The 21,093-nt window shown below is 39.0% G+C and overlaps 1 protein-coding gene across 4 annotated transcripts in view; it reads right to left on the bottom strand.

Moving 5' to 3' along the window:
* Positions 1-2: 2 nt before the first annotated feature.
* The window catches only part of SWT1 (SWT1 RNA endoribonuclease homolog), an 82,941-nt gene continuing 61,850 nt past the window's right edge, over positions 3-21,093 (bottom strand). For 2 of the 4 annotated variants that reach the window (XM_045838711.1, XM_045838710.1), the window contains exons 17-19: positions 17,919-17,985; positions 13,993-14,057; positions 3-6,069 (exon numbers count right to left, since the gene is read on the bottom strand). In XM_045838711.1, the coding sequence (XP_045694667.1) occupies positions 5,934-6,069; positions 13,993-14,057; positions 17,919-17,985 (268 nt within the window). In that variant the 3' untranslated portion in view covers positions 3-5,933. Of the gene's footprint in view, positions 13,373-13,992; positions 14,058-17,353; positions 17,986-21,093 lie in introns of those variants that run through there. The other 2 variants (XM_045838712.1, XM_045838713.1) reach the window with 2 other exon arrangements.

Raw genomic sequence — 21,093 nt, 5'->3', positions numbered from 1 at the left:
AGGATACAAATGTCTAAGCATTTGCCTCAGCTGCATTTTTTTCCCCAGAATGAAGTACCAATGTTTATTTGAATAGAACTGCTGAACAGTAACATAGCTTCGATTTTTATTTGAAACATCGATTTTAAGTGTGACTTTTTGAGGGTATGTTATATATGGAACATATTTAATATTCAACAGTAAAGAACAGTGAAGTATTTTCTCTTCCAAACAATTCCTGTTTTTAATCATTAGCAAAACAATCCCAAATGGCAGCCCTCGATTGCAAAGACAATTAAACTGTATTGAATTTGAGTGCAGCCATTACCAGACTATGTTTCTGTTTGGTGTTTCTATTCGTATGGATAAACATTGCTTGGGGTGACTTGGTATCAAACGTGTAGTACTACACAGAAAACTTTCGGGGCCAAAATTAGCACGTCCTAATGCCTGCTGCTGATGCAAACGTATTAAAGGTACTTTGCAGGAAATCCATGCACCATGGGATTAATATCCCTGTGTTTTTTGTGTGCCCATTCATTACTAAATGTTTTGGGGAAACGTTTTTTCCAGTAGCAATGAGTGGGAAAAAATACTCACCCAGCATCTTACATCTGAAAGACAGACTGATAGAAGGTTAACAGTTTCTTCCCTCAGAGAAGACAAAGCAGCACACAAGAATCTGTTGAACTAGCTGAGACAAGATGACTAGTCGGTGGCTAACTAACTTGGTTAAGAAGAAAATGAGGTACTTTTTCCAAATGTTTCACTGGTACTTTCAAACCTTATTTGTATCATCCTTCCACAAACACCATCAAGAAAGGGAAATCTGTTCACCTAGTTAGTGGCTAGTTCCTGACTATATCCATTGTGGTTGTTCTGGACTAAAAGTAGGTTGGCAAATTTGAGCCTAACATAATCACTTTTTTAAATGGCTCTGTTTATGTTCTATTTAGCACAGGAAATTAACTTTTAGTTGGGAATTCAGCAGTAAAACCCTTGAAAGTACTTCTCCGTTCCTAAGTAACATTTAAATGCAAATATGTAGATTACTTTGGCTCAGAGTTTTCCTGTATTACCATTGATGCCAAACAGGTATTTTGGTGGCTGAAACGTATTTTTAAAGTATGTTTTGACTATAAGAAGCTTCCATAAGGGGGGGGGGGGGACAGTCCTCAATGATGAATTGTTATTGTTTATCCACATATAAAAGGTACATTTTTTCTTGAGGTAAGGAGACAATGTGGCATAGCCCCAGCATAATTAATATTTTTTTTACCAGTATGGGTTTTGGAGTAATTTAGAAATAATATCAATAATAACCACACTTGAGGTTGGTTGTCATAATGCATAAAACATACTAGATCCCTAAAACAGTAGCAAAATTATAAAATACCTGGTAGAATTAACAAAATAATTGGTATACCTCAGGCCTGAAAATTTTTTAATTTTTATTTATTTTTTTACTTTCAAGACAGGACTTTGATCTTTGGCTTGTAGTCTGTCAGACATGCTTTACCATTACTCAGTGTGTTTTAGCATTTCTCATGTAATCACGTTTTGGCAGGAACCTCCTGGATTCAGGAATGTGATATCGTGCTAGCAACCTTGCTTGATACCTGTAATCTCTCTGGACCGCAGGATTCTTAATTTAAAAATGAAGTAGGAAAAGGAGAAAAAGTCGGATAACGGTATTTTTGCAACTCCAGAGTTGCCTTTAGAAAGGTCACAGAAAACTCAGTCTTATAGTATTAGGCATTTATTTGTATTCTACTTGGTTAAAAAAAAAAAAAAAAAAAAGGATTTGAAGAGTCTTTCACTGACTGAGACAATGTAAATTACCTGACTGTGACCAGATAAATTAACAGGGTATAAAAGAGAAAGAAAAGCAAGGAAATGTCAACATATGACTCTTAAATGGTAAAGCCAAACCACAAATTTTGTTCTATAAAATAAATCATCCATGAGGAAGGATAACCTTCCATTTGTTACAACACAGATAGACCTTGAGCACGCTGTTAAGCAAGATAAGTCAGAGAAAGACAAGCATTGTGTAATGATACTTACATGTGAAACCTAAAGTTAAACCTGTAAAAACAAGTAAAATGGTGGTAGTTAGGGGGTCGGGGAGGGGCTGGGTGAGAGTGGTGTGTAAGCATACAAACTGAGCAGCAAGCAGTAAATGAGCCATAAGGATCTAACACACAGTAAAATGAACACAGACAATATTGTATTATAATCGTGTAATATGGTAAACATCACCACACAGCAGTCATTACAACATATAAATGTATCAAAGTAACATGCTGTACCTTAAACTTATACAACGTTTCATGTCAAATTTACTGTTTTTAAAAATCAAGAAAAAAAGTTGAATCATCTGTAGGTTAAAAGATTACCATGAAGCACCAATTTCCTTCATAATTAAAACAAGTTTTTCAAGAGACTTAAAATGATACATTGAGCAACAAGTAGAATTTATAAAGAGGGGCATAACTCATGTGCATGCCATGGATTCTTCAAACTCCTAGCACAGTGGCCAGCAAAGTATCTAAGCTTCGCTATTAGCTTCATCACTCACTGGAGGTTGAGTAAGAGAAGCAACAGCTCAGTTACCACAGATACCTCATGGAAACAGAAGAAGCTAAAAAGAGCATATATTTGAATAGGTGGCCAAGGGAGCAATTACATTCACCTAGCAAAGGGAGTAACACAATTTTAGACCAGGAAAAAAGCACACAGCATACCAAACTTGAATGAGAGAATGAAACAGGAGAGGAAGTGAAACATGCAGCAATTTCAGAATAGTTGCATTAAAAACTGGAAGGCATCTACCAAACGGGACCAGCTGTCCACTAAGGCTACTTGCAAGTCATGGTAAGGCCAACCTTCTACATTAAACTTGCGTTATCTAAACCAGCACTGTTTGAAGGTACAGACTTGAAAGAAAATATCTCATAAAGGATTTGAATTCAAAACAATAAAATAATCAAGTTTTTAAATGGGCAAAAGATTTGAATTGACACTTCACCAAAGACAGTAAATGGGTTCTAAGACGGTCACTCATAATGTAAAAAGCAAAATGCCATACACACCTATTAAAACTGAAGAATATACTAAATTCTGGTAAGAATGCACAGTAACTGGAACTCTCAAATTGTAGGAAATTAGAAAACAGTAAGGTCACTTTGGAAAACAGTTTGACCGTTTCTTAGAAAAATACCCTATGACCCAATCCCATTCCTAGGTGTTTTATCAAAGTGCAGTAAAAACATGTTCATGCAGAAACCTGTATGTGAATGTATCAGCTTTATTCATAATTGCCAAAAGCAAATAGCCTTTCAACTAATGAATGAATAAATTCCATCCATATAATAGAATACTCAACAACAAAAAGAACTGAAGTACTGATAACATCATGGATGGATCTCAAAAGCATGGTAAATGAAAAGCCAGCCTCAAAAGGCTCCATTTGTATAGCGTTACAGAAAGTTAAGTTGGAAAAAGCTAGTGTAAAATGATGCCAGGAACTTCGATGGAATAATCCTCATGGATAAGGCAAAAGCAAGGACATCATGTAGACAGACAGCCCTTCCCCTGGTGTGACTCCCCATCAGTCCATTCTGGTGGTTCATGACGTGCTTATGATGGCTTCTATTCAAAATACAATAGCCATACATATTGAAGAATGGGGATTTTAAAATCTGAAGCTGCTCTTAAGGATCTGATAATTCTTGCATCAAATGTATGAAAGCAATGCAATACCTATCAAAATACCAGTGGCATTCTTATCAGTACTAGAACAAATAATCCTGAAATTTCTATGGACTCTCAAAAGACCACAAATAGCCACAACAATCTTGAGAAAGAACAAGGCTGGATATACCACACTCCCTGACTTCATGCTATATACTACAAAGCCACAGTCATTGAAGCAGCATGGTACTGGGACAAAAATAGACACATCAGTGGAACAGAATAGAGAGCCCAGAAACAAACCCTTGCTTATATGGCCAATCGATGACAAAGGAAGCAGGAATTTACAATGAGGAAATGACAGCCTCTTCAAAAAAGCATTGCTGGGGAAAACTGGACAGATCATGCAAAAAAAGAAAGAAATCGGACCGCTTTCTTGCACCATATACAAAAATGAACTAAACAAAGACAAGGTGAGACCTGAAACCATAAAGCTCCTAGAAGACAACACAGGTAGCAAACTGACATTAGCCTCAGTACTGTCATTATGGAGATGTTCCCTCAAGCAAGGGAAACAAAAGCAAAAGTAAGCAAATGGAATATTACTTGGAAATAAAAAAGAATGAAATCTTGTCATTTGCAACAACATGGATGGACCTAGAGGGTACCGCCAAGTAAGATAAGTAATAAATACTGGAATGTTTCACTTGTATGTGGAATTGAAAACAAAAACAAAAACAGACTCACAGGAACTGATGGTTGCTGGGGGGAAGGGTGGGGGGTGACTAAAAAAGGTGCAGGGGAATACAGTCAATATTATTGTCATAAGTGTGCATGGTGACAGATGATTACTAGACTTAGTGTAATAAAAAAGTTTAAGATTAGAAAAGGCAACAAGAAAGGGAGACAGAAAAATCAAAAAAGACTAAAGTTAGAAGAAAACACCTTCACATATCAAAATTTCAAAAATGTTGACATAATTGACTAATGCACAACATAAAACATACAAAATTAAAATTCACATAAATATGGGTGGAAATATAAAGCAGCAAGCAGCTAACAGGAGCGAAAAATGTTCTGAAATACATAACACGTATTAAAAAGATAGGAAAAGCAGAGCCAAAACCCAACAGTAATAACCAGAAGCAATTCGGGGATAAAGACCTGAGTAAAGTTCTTTAGGTTGGAAAGGGATGTTTGTTTTGGCTCCTCAGGAAAGAAACGGAAAGGCAGAGAGCAGAGAAGCCTCTCCTTCCCCCTGGTTCCAAGAACAGCACTGAGCCCCAGGTGGAGGCGTGGCTCCGTGCGCCCACAGCCCAGCGCGGCCTGCAGACTGCTCGTGAGCATCCTGAGTGGGTTCTGTTATTGGCGAGGCTCACTCTTACAATCATGCCTTGTACACAGCTCAGAAATACAGTTTGCAAGTAAAAGTAAAATCTTACTAAACATAATGTATTGCTTTTTTAAAAAATAAATTAACATTCATAATAGAACACCAAGTTAGATTTAGCCTAATGTATTAACAAAGCCATAATATACTCTATTAGACAAGGACTTCCAGCTTGCTCTATTCCTAAATAAGAAATAAGTCAATCAGACACTTGGTTTAGTTAGGAGAAAATCTTGGTCACTGCCACTTAACCCCATAAATCCTACTGTTTGATATGTAAGGGGAAACTTAGCATGGGGTTCCTCCCTGAGACAGGCACAGGAAAGTGCCAAGCTTAGGGAAGAAGAAAGACTTACTGCAAGTTGGAGCTGAAGTAAAAATTCTATTTCCAATACCTTGGGGAAGTGGAAGGGATGTGTACTATAATCACCAGGTCTACACGGATGACACTTGGATCATACGAGAGCCCAGGGTAAGACTGTGTGTGTGGGATGGTCATGTCCTAATTGTTTCTTGGAGTTTGGAAGTGCCACCGGTCTCACAGGCATATTCAGGGTTGAAAGAGATGCCGACGCGGTGCCTTCCTCAGATGCCACAGTGGCTAGTTAGTCCCCTGCCCCCAGAGGACTAACAAAGTGGCTCTCCTTTCCTTAAACACACTGGCTCAGTATCAGGAGTAGAGGTAGGGAGGTACTGTCAACTTCAGAAGAGCTGACTCCACAGTTTATCCCGCAGCGGATGCATTAGGCGTTTCAGAGAACCTCAATGAGACTGTCAGTAATGAGCAATCACCTTTTTATACAAATGAGACATTTCTTACAAGTCCCTTGGGTTTGGCTTGAAAGCTCCTCTGGCGTTCTAGAGGCAATCAGACTCCGGTCCCGTTGCTGAGCATGTCTTCACACCACCCCCTGTTTCTGGCCTCTGGGTACACAGAGGCGTGGCACTGCTGCATGGCGCGCTCCAGCTCCTCCAGCTGGCGGCAGCCGATGGTTAACCTTTCCCTAGGGAAGAAACGTCCGTCACTGCACCAGCCTGCCAGGTAAGTGAAAACATCTTAACACAACAGGATGGCACTGGGGTGTGAAACACATTCTTTGATATTTGAGAGAGAAAAATACCAAGAGTTACGGTTTCTTAGCACAGACAAAACACGGGAGGATAATAGGCACTTAGACTAGTTCTCAGTCAACACGAAGATCGTGATGCAGTTCCTTGAATTCAGGAGTATGGGTTCTCATGGCAAACCTGCTGCCAACAGGCAAAGCTGGAGGCTTAAACACAGTCCCCTGTGTGGCCTCTGAAGGACCTCCCCCAGGAGTTGGGCTGGTGTGACCACGTTTTGATCCGAGGGGTAAGCAAGGCCTGGGGAGCGGGTGTAGATCACATTTTTTGTCTTATTTAGCTTGGGAGTTAAAGAACAGGTAGGCTGGAGGATATAAGAGAATGCACCTCCTGCCGGCAGCACACTAGAGAGGGGATAGGACGTTGACAGAGCATCTCTAAGCGGAGGTGGAAGCAGAGAGTAATGACCAATGTATGCCATGCCTATGCATAATTTTACCTGAGCTGAAGCCTATGTGGGCTCTCAAGTGTCTACAGAGTCCAGATCCCATTGGAACCTATTTAAATGTACTAGGAAGTCACCTATATAAGTTCATGAAGAACACCCAGCATCTAGCACAGCGTCTGGCACATTAGGTATTCAAGAAATGACAGTTACTTTTATTACGTAAATGAGTTATTACTTCCTTGGCTTCTATGATCACTCCAAGCCATCTCCATGGTATTGGGGAAGATCACTAGCTACCTCTCCCTGCCCACCCCGGCCCCCACGGATGCCTCATGTGGGTTACAAAGGAAAACAAAGGCAATCAGTACTCAGGGAACGAACAGGCTGGGGAACAGTGGCGGCAGCAGAAGTAAATGCACCATATTCTGAGTGGCCTCGAGTCCTGAGGATGTATGGTGTGTGTGAAGCTGACTAAAACCTGACTTTCGGCTTTGTGTTACTGTAGTCCTGCTTTCTATACTTGGATTGCTTAAAATTTGGTGTTACGTTGCTGCCAATTCTTCACAACTGCTCATAAAATGATTTCCGGAGGACCCCCAGAGATCCAAAATGAAAGAGAAGTTTTCTTCAAATTTAAAAATGCAACGCGTCCCTATTGCTGTTCTTGATTATTCTACATATGAGAACTGCTCCATTGGTAACTAGACTTTAAGATTTGTGTCTTTTCTTCCTGCCTTCTCCTCTCACAGTTATAAGGTGAGTTCCTCTGCTCTTCTCATCCCTGTGGCATTTGGTCTCTTTATTTGTAAGTCACCTGCAGATTCTGTTTCCTGCAGCAAGCTGTCATTGCTGACTAGGGAAGTATCAGGTGTTTTTCATCTTGTATATTTGGTCTATCCTGGAGTACAATGACAGGAATTCTTGAGTTCCTTCTGCCCACGGCTTATATGTACAAAGACAGAATAGTAAGCGTGAGGTCACCTAAGCACCTTTGCCTGCCATTCTGCAATAAATCATCTCACCAGGCGTGGCTGTGAGAGGCAGTCCACTCACTACATGTTTTGATGTCTCTTAGTTGCTCAAAAGTCCCTCCTTTATGCTGGGCCTAAAAACCCCAGTGATCTGACCTGAATCTTAAAACAAAACAAACTCATTATCCCTTTGTCCTCCAACAGAACAAATATTTTGTCTCAGAGTGATCCTATTTCTTTTTTCCAAACCCTTTCTGGAGCAGAGATCAAGACTGGAGGTGGCTTCCAGTTCTGTGATTCTATGCCGCGTATTGAGAGCTCTGCCAACAGATCAAAATAAGTGGAAAAAAAGTTTAAATCAATGAAAAAAAAACCCAACCCCAAAACGCCATCATTTGATTAATTTCCATGACTAATTTTGTCCAAATGGAATGGTAGTGGTGAATTCAAGTGACCTAATTCCAATTTCTGATACAATTTTTCCAAAATTCTTTGTAGGTACAATGAGGAAAGTCTAAAATGGGTATTTGTTTTACAACTCTCTGCACTTTGGCATACATTTGAAATGTATGCCGGACAAGGATGCCCACATCCTTTCTGCTCAACATAGTATTGGAAGTTCTACACGGAATAACCCTCCCCCCATACAAAATAGGCATATGGATTGTAAATAAAGAAGTAAAATTGTAGATCCTATAGAACCCACAAAATAACTGTTAGAGCTAATAAACCGTTTCTGCAACACTGCAAAAAGCTCAACACAAAAAATCAGTTGCATTTCTATACACTAGTAATTCACGATTTGAAAAGGAAGTAACAATGGCAGGAAACATTCCATTTATAATAACATGAAAAAGATCAAACTACTGAGGAATAAACTTAAGCAAAGAGGCACAGACCTGTACACGAAAAACTTTAGTACATTGCCAAAAGAAATAAAAAACCTAAATTAATGGCGTCCCATGTTCCTAGACTGAAAAACTTAATGCGCTGGTAACAGACCCCGGGACAATCAACATACTTAATGCAATGCCTGTCAAAATCCCAAGTCTTTTTTGCAGGAATGGAAAGGCTGATACTAAAATTTACATGGAATTTAAAAGACCCCCCCAAAAGCCAAATCTTGAAAAAGAAAAATAATGTTAGAGGACTCACACTTCCCAATTTTGAAAACTTACCCTAAATAACTTCAACCAAAACAGTGGTACTGGCACAAAGACAGACCCACAGACCAGTGGAACTGAACTGAAATACCAGACATAAAGTTGCCTCACACACAGTCAACTGACTTTCGACAAGGGTGTCAAGACCGTGCAACGTGGAAAGAGTAGCTTCAACAAATGGTGCTGGGACAACTCAACGTCCACAAGCAAATGAATGAAGTTCAACCCACACCTCACACCATACACAAAAATTAACTCAAAACAAATCAATGAGATTCGTTAGAGTTAAAACTATAAACTTCTTAGAAAAACTTTGGGGTAAATATCCATGACCTCGGCTTCAGCAATGGATTCTTAGATATGACACCAAAAGCCCAAGCAACAGAAGAAAAAACTGCACAAATTGGATGTTACCAAAATTGCAAACTTTTCAACTGTAACTAAAAAATAAAAAATTTTAAGTAAAAATAAAAACGCAAGAACCTATGTAATTTACTCAGCAAAAAATTCTGTTTTGTCCCTTTGGGACAGTATAAACAATTCATGTTTTAAAGCAAATACGCAAATAATCCAGCAGCACTTCTGATACAACTCAGTCCCGGTGCGGTGACTGTAGTGTGCTTCCCCTCTGCCTCCCGGGTGCTCGCCCCAAGCACCTGCTCAGTGTGACACTGAATAGCTTTGCAGCGTTTAGTTCCAAGATTCTTCTGCTCTTTGTGTCTTTGATATTTTGTCTGGTTTCTTATCTGGCAATGTTATTTTGCGGCAAAGCATACATAAAATATGATTAAACAAATCTCTTTCTCAAAAAATCATTAAAAACTTTGTACATCAAAGGATACTATCAAGAAAGGGAAAAGACAACTTACAGAATGAGAGGGGGGAGAAAAACACTTCAGGCTAGGCCTCCAGAAAGAGATCTCTGCACAAGTGCTTCAGGCAAAGCCTCCAAAGGAGGCCTCCCAAGGAAGCTGCCTGCATTTGGCATGCAGGTACAGGGGTGGGCATGGCTGCCCAGGGACTAGGGTCCGAGCACAGCCCACACCCCAACCCTAACCCGGCCAAGGCTGCAGCCCAGTGGCTGCGCTCCGAATCTGGGGTGGGGAAGGCAGCGCTCCCCGACGGACGCTGCCAGGTAAAGCCACGTAACTGCAGCCCAGGATGCCTATGAATGCGGCCCAACACAGAATTGTAAATTATGCAGGGACCTTTTTCTTTGCTCATCAGTTTTCATTAGTGTTTGTGCATTTAATGTGTGGCCCAAGACAACTCTTCTTCCAGTGTGGCCCAGAGACGCCTAAAGGTTGGACACCTGCACAGCACAGTGAATGCTCCCGATGCCACTGAACTGTACAGTTTAAAGTTGTTAATTTTGTTACAGAAATTTTACCTCAATTAAGAAAAGTACATACTTTTATTTTACATTATCTTCTATCACAAATAATGAAGTCAAATTTACTGCAAAGTATTACTGCACCTAGAGACATAAATAATGTAATTCTCTTCTACTTAAAGCAGAAACATCAAAGGTCTTAAATCTGAGTTCTAGATTCTTCTTCTCTAAGGCTTTTTTTCAGTCGAGGCTTCTTGGACACAGGGGTTCTCAAACTTCGGCGTGGCCTGGAGGGACTGGAAAATAGATTGCTGGGCTCTACCCCCAGACTTGATGATTCAGGAGGTCTAGGGCAGAGCCCTAAGGTCTGCATTTCTTCCAAGTCCCCAGGTGACTGACGTTGACCCTGGGGTCCAGGAACCACAGCTCAAAGACAACCTCAAAGCCGTTACTGGGGAGCTGGTTCTGGGGGTTAGGAAGCACTCACTCCTGAAAGCACTTGCCACAGGGAAGGAAAGCTTCTGGTACACGTACCTTCTTAGGCAGCATATTAGCTGGATATGCCAGGTACTTTACAAGGCTGCTGTTACAACTAGTTTGCATTTTGTGTAGAAGAAATGACCTTAGGGACTCGCTGCGCAAACATGCCAGAACACTCTCTCAAAGAACTTACAGGGCAAAGTGAATTAAACACTTCTAGCTTATTTCTCATACACATAAAAGATATCACACAAGATATATGTGTCTGGTATCTGTCTGACAATCTCATTAATTTACCATCTGCGTTCTCTGAGGCAACCCCTCCTCTGCTCAGGGTGTACAGTAAGACCAAACGCCACGTCAGAGAGTCTACAAACTATGGAAGGCAGGACACTAACCAGTTCATAGTGTGAAGACCAAGGTTCCCCAGTGCCATGGAATTCAACTCTTGATCAAAGCCACTTTCAATGTAAAACCTTAATTTCCTGCTTTATCAGACCTATAAAGAAGTTGTATGTTCTTCAGCTATTTAATTACATCCCTACTGCAATAAATATGGTGTCGGGCACATGAACTATGTCCTTCCTCACAACTAACACTGTGTAACAAAAACCAAGGAACAGGAAATTCAGACACTTTAAGTAATTGCTTTTCTTAACATTGCCAAATGCGGCCAGCTATGTGAAAGTTCAACCACTCCTCTGCACCTCCGGACCACAGGAAAACGCTAACACCCTCTACGTACTGCGTTTAACCCTGCGTCTGACATGAACCACTGACACCAAAAGAAGGTCTCTCTTGGCAGCTTGTCTGGAAACCGTGAGCTGGGCACGATACGGGAGGCCAACACAGGAGACACCGTTCACTGTGAACGGGGCAAACAGTTCCAAAACGAACAGCAGGTTAACAAATCTAAAAGCTATGAATCAAAAGCCTGCTGAACAGCAATTGCCATTTTTCAACTCATTCAAGATATTATATATTTGGTTTCAAAATCACCTTTCTGGGTATAAGAGTGGGCTTGTTAATACCATAGTTCAAACCCCTGGGATTGTAGGTGGAAAGAAAACAAAGGAGACAAAAACAGGTACAACTGCTTTAACTCTGAAAATTCAACTTTGACCCCTACCCCCTCTCCACCTCCCACCCCCCCTCCAAAAACCCCTCCCCAATTATTCCAACAGTAGGTTGAACTTGAAATAATTTAGACATGTGAGCCATCCTGCAAGGGACTCAGCCCTCCAGGTTATCTAGAGTGGGCTTTCCACGCTTCTGAACGCATGGCTGAGGCTGAGACACTATTTTTTACACAGATCTCATGTACACGACCTTCAAGTATAAGCTGTCTATAAAGATCTATAAATAAGAGTACAACTGATTAATTGATAGTCTGCAGATGACAGTAAAAAATCATTCTTGCCACCAGGAACAACATCATGCAGGCCCACTGGCTTCAGGTTTTCTTGGAAAACTTCTTCGATTCTAATGAGCGCACTTTCACAGCTGTACTGCTTAGTAACATTTGTGTATGATTATCAATCCTAGTGTCTTGATCATCAAATAAATTCATCAATTGAGAGTTTTAACAGAAGCGCTTTGATTGTCAACCCTGTCCCTGAACCTGTACACAGAATTCCGTTGCAACACAGGTGTATTTGCACAGTACCAACAGCAAATAAACAGTGACTGAGTGACTGTGTTCCAGTGACTGGGCATATTACCCAGCAGTGGAAAAACAGACAGTTCTGCTACAGTGCCTGTTCCACACACACAGATTTGTTCCAACTACACTGATATATTCAAGAACAATTTGAGCACATAACACAAGTTTCACATTTTTTCACATGTAATTTCAGCAGTGAGAGATGCTAGGTGAGCAGAGAAAACTGCACCCAGCTGAGCCAAGCTGCTTAGGGACATACAACACACACTCATGCACACACCTCAGAAATGCACCGGCTCCCTGAGCTTCCTGTGGCTGTAGGCCACATCCACTCACACCTGGTGCTGCAGCCTCACATCCAATTTCAGATGTCCCTCCCCCAGCACATCACATGAACCGACCAGCTGCAGCTCTTCCAACGACCACTTCCACGAGCAATCCCAGCTCTTTTTCAAGGTCAAGTGTCCATTTTATTATAGCATTTATGTACTTCCTAACTATTGAACATGTGTAAATCTGTGATATCATTTTGATTTTTTAATGCACTCCTGATTAGGTTTTTGAGTGACACGCCCCAACCCATTTGTTCTCACGAGCCCCGTGATCTTCGCTGCGTGATTCTGCACAGCGCAGGGGTGACGACAGGAACACACACGTCACGTGATGACGGGACTGTAAACCACCCCCAGCTCCACGTCCCCACAAGGCGAATCTCACTGCTGACTTACAAGACAGCGTGGGGTGGAGGGGCAGGGGGTGTGAGACTGGAGGGCAACACTGAATGGGTTGAGTAAATGGACTTTTTGCTCCTCAGGGTTCGTCTGGGCCCAGCGTTAGGCCTATACCCTCTCTCTGCATACAAAAATCAGATATAGACTCCTTTTTTATTACATATGAATGCTATGAACCAAATTATTTGTTTAAAGAATATATACAGAGTGATTCCACTAAGTTAAAAAACAGGTGCAATTTAATTCACATATTTTTAAGTAATAATATGCAGCAAAACCATAAAGATCAGGTTGAGAATGATAAACACAAAATCACTCGAGAGGATGGAAGAGAGAACACAAATAGAAATGGGTGCAGGTCTCTTCTGTCAGCGGAAAGGGAGGCATGTGTGTTCTGTACACCAGCTGTTCTTCAAAACATGGTCCGAGGATGGTCGGCCTCTTTCAAAGGGTCTGTGAGGTCAAAGAGGTCAAAGCTATTTTCTTACTAAGACTGAGACATGGTCCGCCTTTTGCAACGATACACTCACTCTTGCAATGGCGCACAGCAGTTTTCCAGGGACATGTGGTACAATTATGGAAACAGAGTAAATGCAGCAGCTATGAGAACCCAGCTTGCTCCTACTAAACCAGACACTGAGAGAACTGCAAACACACACAATGCTACTCTTGTCAGTAATATTTTTTGTTTGGAAAAAATTCTCTTCATAATTCCATGTTATTTGACATGTACTTAATTGGCTACTGTTATTTTCAAACAAATAAATATTTTAAATTTATCCATTTTTATTTCTAAAACAGTAAATATTGATAAATATGACCCACATAAACAAAAGCTCTTTTGGAGTCTTCAATAACTTTTTAAAATAAAGAGTCTTGACGCCAAAAATTTTGAGAACCACTTTAAACCTCATACCTGCTATACAAACATACACACACAGCCCTTTTGTATGTAGGAAACATATTTCCTACTAATAAAGGTAAAAAATCACAGTGTAGTGAAGACATAAAAAAACCCTTCATCACCAGCAGAAGCTTAGTCAATGGCTTATCTGTACACAGATAAGACTTACCGATACTCAGTCTGTGAAACACAATCATAAAGCTCCTGGGCAGTAAATCTGACACTTTCATTTACCTGAAAAGAACCAAGATACAGCATTAAAAATATATATTAAATCACATGAGTAGTAAGAGTACAATTAGAGTGGTCCATGTTCTGAGGGAGCAGAAAGTCCAGTTTCTAGTTTTGCATAAAAGGGACAGAACAGTAAGCATCAGAAGCTCAGTGACCATAATGCTAACACTGAACGACGTGTGAAAATATTGCACCTATTGTTCAAGCCCGATCTGTTCACAGCACCAGAAGTGAGAGGGGCCTGGGGTCAGCGAAAGTCTCAACAAAGCAGATGATCGCTCTGTACATCAAATGGACAAAAAAACAAACAAAAAAACAAACAAAAAACAAACACATACCCCACGCAACTGATTCATGCTTCAGCTATCCTAGCCTCTTAAAATATTTCCAATTTTAAATATTTATCTTCTAGACAAAGTAAATGAAATGTAAAAAAGTAAAATTTAAAATAAATAAAAACTTAAAGGGCTGGAGTGCACTTGGGGACACGTGGGTGGGCCACTGCAAGCAGAAGCAGCCACATCTTGCTACATCCAGAACAGAAAAAATTCAAGCTGAAGGAAAAAGTCAAGACTTCAACTCTAACAGCACTTGAGTACTATGGCTGACCGTTCCGAAGTTGTTACTGAGTAAACCTTCACTTCCATTTAAATACAAAGGTTGTAAACTATGTGGAAACATCTACCTGTTTAAGAAAAAAAGTCTGATTTGTAGACATTTTCTAAAGAAATGTATTTTTCAGACTGCTGAGGTCTAATTCTTTAAACTAACATGTTTACATCCATGAATGTGTAATGAACTTAGACAATACGAACAGTCCTTCATCACACACCGACTAGGCGTGGTGCACAAGCAGGGGACGCGGTGCAGGGATTCCCTGTCTCTTGAGGCTTGCTGGTGATTTGGCTTACAGCTTACTTCTGTGTAGGGAAGACTCTAGAACTGTAGAGGGAAATTCTTTTTATCAGACAACTCAACAAAGAGCATAGTGCCTAAAGACTCAGAAATTCTGAATTAGTAAAAGGGAGATGAAATGAGACCATCCTCTATTTGACTTATCTAAAGTATTGTTAGTTGGTATGCACTTTTTTGTGGGGAAAAAAATGCCTCCATCCTGATTTAATTACTACTACTTTAAAGATTCATATCATGAAAGTCTTCTATAGAGTTAAAGGTATTATTTGCAAAAATTCCATGAGCTTCTTCAGTAGTTTCATAAGAAAGTCACCATATTTGTGTAGAAAATGTTTCATTCACTGAAAGTTAAAACTATATAGTTTTTAAATATAACATTTGAAATGCACATAATCCTAAATTTTTGCTTAATATTTGTTAATTATATATAATAATACATTTAGTGAATGTATTAAGTTGGTATATAATTTATCACAGTTAACTTTTTAGGTACTTTATAATTTTTACTAAAAGTGTCTTCTAAAAACATCCTAAAATATGCATTTAAACTATCAACCAGTCCAATTTCTACTTCTTCTTTTTTTAAGATTTATTTATTTATTTATTTATTTTTAGAGAGAGGGGAAGGAAGGGAGAAAGAGAAGGAGAGAAACATCAAGGTGTGGTTGCCTCTCTCATGTGCCCCCTACTGGGGACCTGGCCCGCAACCCAGGCATGTGCCCTGACTGGGAATCAAACCGGTGACTCTTTGGTTCATAGGCTGGCATTCAATCCACTGAGCCACACCAGCCAGGGCCAATTCCTACTTCTTCACATGTTCTGCTCTGGTCTCGGGGCCTTTGACATTTTCACGATTGCCCCAGCATACCAGAACCTGTAACATGTCAAACTTGGGCAAGCGAATGCTAACTACACTGCAGATGCCTGATCAGAGGATGAAGGGAATCGCCTGTTCTCCATCAACTGTTGAGAACAGTCACCTGAAGGCTGGTTTTGAACGTGATACAATATGAACCTGAAGTCGTTCCTTAGGCCTTTAGTAGATTTTTGGAAAAATGAGTACTAGATGGCTCTTTAGTTTTAAAAGTGACCATCCAGATCCAGTGGACACTTATCCCAGAATACAGCTGGAGCACAAGGGTGCTATGGGTCCAAGTCATAGGTGACTTACCAAAAAGGCAGTTAATTTGCTACTAACAGGGAAAACTAAAACCAAATTAATGACCTATATGGAAGATTCTAGCCTGCAATATCTTGTTTCATCATATTCATTAATTCTGACTCAAACCATTTTCAACCGCATTAGGACATTTTAAATTATACTGTTAAATATCATTCTGTGCTTGCTGTACAATTTTAATTCCCAGGGAGTAAACAGTTAAAAGATGCCTTTGTCAGTAAACATTATTAATGTGGATTATGGAATTGGAGTCATTAATTTATTTACTATTACAAAGAATGCCGAATAGTACAAAGTGGCTATATTATTTTTAATTCTTAAAACTTCAAGAACAAAAGGTAAAGATTAATATTAAAACAGCCAAACATCTTAAAAACTTCAGATGGCCCTATCACTGTTTATGATAAAATGAGATAAATATCTCCAATGTAGTAATTGGTATAGAAAAGAAAGTTTTGCTAAGAGAAATGACTTAAAAAATCTGGAAATCAATTCCACATATTCTTACAGATATGTTAGCTATTTTCTCCCAACACTTTAAGCAACAGGAAGCCCTAAAAAGACCTATGTCCCAGATTTTTCCAGGGTAAGTGATTTTAAAATTATGTTATTTCCACAAATATATTTTTGTTAGAATTAATAACTAAATTTGAAATTCAGAAAGAATGGTGAAATAATTAAATATATGTGAATCATGTCAAATGAGGAAATCCTGATCACATAATGTGGTTAAGGCTGATTTTTTAAAAAGCACACGTAAACACTGTTAACGCCGAACACTTCCTCTGTGCCTGGTACTGTAAAGAGCACTGTCCATAGGGATATTAAGTTACTTAGGTTTAAAGAATACTGTAACTTTTATATACTGGTATTATGCTCACTTTACAAGTGAAGAAACTGGGACAAAGAGAATTAAACAGGTGGCAGAACCACACTGCACACTCAGTCATGGTTTCTTACTGTCAGGTGTTGCATACAAACAGCTAAATGAGAAACTAAGCAGGAATGAGTGAAGAAACACATTTAAAGGAGTTTGACTCCATAAGAAATGTGAGATGTGGATATACATCATATTCCTTTAAGCAGAGCATTTTAAAAATCACACAGACACTTGAATAGAAAGAATATACGGGAGCACAGGCAAAGAGCTCTAGGCAAATGGGAACCAAAGATCAGCAGGACACTTTCCTGGGACCCGCAAGCAGGAGGAAAGCGCACAGGCTCATTTACCAAACACCCTGGGGCCCCACCACAGCCGCCTCCAGGGTCTATGCTGTGGAGGAAGAGGTGGAGGAGGAAGAGGAAACTAAATCACAGCCTTCCTTCTCAGTGACCTGTGCTTCCGGACCAGAGGTGGGTTCTCACCCCCCAGGGGCCAGCTGGGGCGCTGAGCAGGGCGGGATGTCTCTGGCTGTCACGTGACCAGGGAAGCTACTGACAGGCAGCATCTGAGGAGCAGGAACGTTAAACGATAAGCCGTGTCCACACAAGAAGTAATGTAACCTGTCCAAAAGGCCAACAGCTCCTGATGACAAGCAATTCTGTGTTGTCAGAAGTGTATTATTATAGGATTCTAGTCTGTGTTTTTACTTAGAGAACCAAAAACAAACACATCATGTACTGGGAAACTTCTGTGGCACCCAAGAATTCCCAGCAAGTATCAATGAAATAACATTCCATTACGTTCTAGAACTCTACCATGTGAATTTATATTAAAATTTCTGTATGGTGGGAATATGTTAAACATTTTAAAATATTTCTCATACCTCATACTTGATTAAGACGTTATAGAGAGTCTCAACATCTTGATAACTACTGTTGGGGACCAAAATCCTAGAAAATAAAATATAATAAAAGAATGAATGGTTAAAAAAATAGCTGAACTTTTTTTCAAAAAACGTATTCATATTGTGAGAGATAACTTGTATAACCATCTTAGAATGTTTACAAACTTTTTTGGTTGTAATCAATAAAAAATTATAAAATCATGAGCTTAATGAAACAGAGCAATTCACTAAAGTATTTTTGCTTATTTACACTGATACTTACATCATCAATTAATCAAGAACCATAATCATTCTGTGAAATTATAGTTCACATTTTGGGTTATGATATTGATTTCTCAAAAGGTACACAGAAATATTAAGTGCGTTTACACTCCATATCTTTTAAGCTGCAGATAAAGCTGCAAGATCTCCCCTGGAAGTGTCCAACCAATCCAGACAACTGATTAAACTATGAGACACACATTCTAATAAAAGCTTTTGTGACTAAATTCAAATAATATTGTCTGAACTATCAGCCTAGCATTATATGAAAAAGCATTAGCAATCAGACTGTTACTAACAGTGACTCATAAAAATAACATAAAATGTAAACATATAAATAACAAAAACACCAAAAAATGGAAACAAGGAAAAAATAAAAATAGTAAAGATGATGGCAAAACATCTCCTTCTAGCAGGAATGGAATAATTCTCATTTTCCTATACAAGTATTTTTTAATTCTTTCAAGATGAAGATTTTTTTTTATTTTGAAAAAAGAAAAGGAAACATTCCTTTCAATATGGTTATCAGCAATGTCTGCTTAGGTTTGTTGAACTATGTGACCTTGTTCTGTGTGACTTATTTTCGTTATCTGTTAAATGAGGATGGTAACAGTCCATACTTCACAAGGTTATTGTGAGAATTAAATAAGCTACTATATGAAAAGTCTTTATAACAGTGCCCGATATTCAGCAAGCACCATGTATCAATTATAACAGTAGCAACTATTAGCATCATCTAATAGTTTCAAGCCACAGAGTAAGTGCATAAAGATCTAACGAAAGAGAAACCAAACTACCCCCAATTAATTCTTAAATTCCAAGAACCTTTTTAATTATAACAATGTCTCTAGGAGCATTTGAGATCTGGCTCCCAGCATATGTGGTCAGTTTGGCTTAAATAAACTCTTATAAAAATTAAAAAAAAAAAACAAAACAAAAACAAAAAACAAACAAACGAAGTCTCTAGGTCCTCTCATCCTCCTCAATGCTTGATATCGTCAGGGTTGTTGTCATTGTTAGAGTTATATGACCTCAAAATAATCTTATTAGATCTTTAATCTATTTGGCTTTTATTTGACTGCAGGAGACCTTTTATAAATAATTTCTCAGGATATAGTCACAGTTTCAAAGGGGCTATACTCCCTTGGAGGAGACATACACAAAATATCTTTAAGAATATACAGAAATCTAAGTAATAATACCATTTCATGGAAAAAGATTTTCTCCCAACAATCTTAAAATACGTCTCCTAATCCTCCCCCCTCCAAAAATAAAAATAAAAAAGACAGAGGATAGTATGATATATAGGGAGGAAGGGTCCATAAATAATTTGCTTAAAATGGTGAGAACAGAGCTATCTATAAGTTAAACCAATCTTTCGGTAAGATGAAGGAAAAAACAGGGTTTTCTAACTCTGTTGTAAGTTAGTCTGTAAACACACTATCAGCAAAGCAGACTGACTGACACCTATACATTTTTAGTACAGCTTTGGAAATACTCAAAAAGAGGGTTAGAAAACTAGATCAAACGAGATGTTTTATATTAAGAGCCTTATAAATTCCGAGCTGATTAGTGCAAAAGAAAGTACTTTACTAGACAATAAAATTAACATTTCTTTATCCTGAAATGCTTTACAGAAAAACTAGTTTTTAGAAAAGTCAGTCATTTATCTATAGCGACAAGTCATAAACAAAGAAAGAAACAAAAGAATTACATTACCCTAAAATGTTAAACCCCCAGCCTGACTTTATTTTTCAGTTTTACTGAGGTGCAGCTTACATACCACAACACCCACTCATTTTAATAAATGTACTGAGCTGCACAAAAATCGCCACGATCCAATTTTAGACCATTTCCTTCACCCAAAGAAAGGTCCCTCCGGCTCATTCGAAGTCATTCTCTGTTCTCACCTCCAACCCCAGTCCCAGGCATCCACTACTCTACGTCCTGTTTTCCCAGTCTTTAAGATCTTCCCTTCTCACTCTTGCCAAAGCATAGTTGTGACTATAAAGAAGAGAGCACACTAAATACAGAGTCTATAAGAAGAGCATACTAACTACAGAGTCTGCTAGATGAGGCAAACTCTACTGGGTAGCGGCTAACTCTCACAGCATCTGCTGTAAGTAAAAATGCAAGATACACACTGAAAATGCCCAGATCAGAGTAAGACCCCCCCACATTCTCTCACTCAACAAATATCTGAGGCCTACTGTGAGCCACGCACTGTTCCAGGCCCTTGGAAACAACAGTGAACAGAAAGGCAAAGATTCGGAATAGACCAAAGCATCACAGTTCTAAAAAGCCTAGAAAGAAAAAAAATCCTGACCCACCACAGGAAGACAGTGAAGAAAATTATCTCGTTTTCATCCATTTAACTTTCTTCTTTGCACTTTTTAATTGCTACTTTGAAACAAACTAGTTTGCAAATTATTTCTCCAAATGTAAACACTTGAGTAGTTGATAAAATAGCACAGAATTATCTTCTAATGAAGAAAGGTCTATTGGTATGTCAGCTATATTACTGTTATAATCTGAATAAAACTAGACATGTTACTTCTTAGAACTAGAATATACATCATAAATTTGGTTATAAAATGTTTTATCCTTAAAGAATGTTTTCCGGTAAACTGAGCCACAAATAGACTAGACAACCTTTATTAAAATACATTCAATTTAAGGTTAAATTTAGACTTCATTACATCCTATGAATGCTGAGTTTATGAGAATGGAATTCTGCCTGTATAAAAAAAAGTTGCCAACTTTTACTAACTAAAAGTACAGCTTGTTGAACATACACAGAAAATAAAATGGAGAGACACGATTTATGAACTTTCATGCCTCAGTAATTCCCCACACAAAAATTCTTGAGAGGTCAGCCTTCTCTATAGCTTTC

The sequence above is a fragment of the Phyllostomus hastatus genome, unplaced genomic scaffold, assembly GCF_019186645.2.
Source record: "Phyllostomus hastatus isolate PE091 unplaced genomic scaffold, TTU_PhHast_1.1 phas_contig_283, whole genome shotgun sequence".
Classification (NCBI taxonomy): Eukaryota; Metazoa; Chordata; class Mammalia; order Chiroptera; family Phyllostomidae; genus Phyllostomus; species Phyllostomus hastatus.
This window is presented reverse-complemented; position numbering and strand designations above follow the sequence as displayed.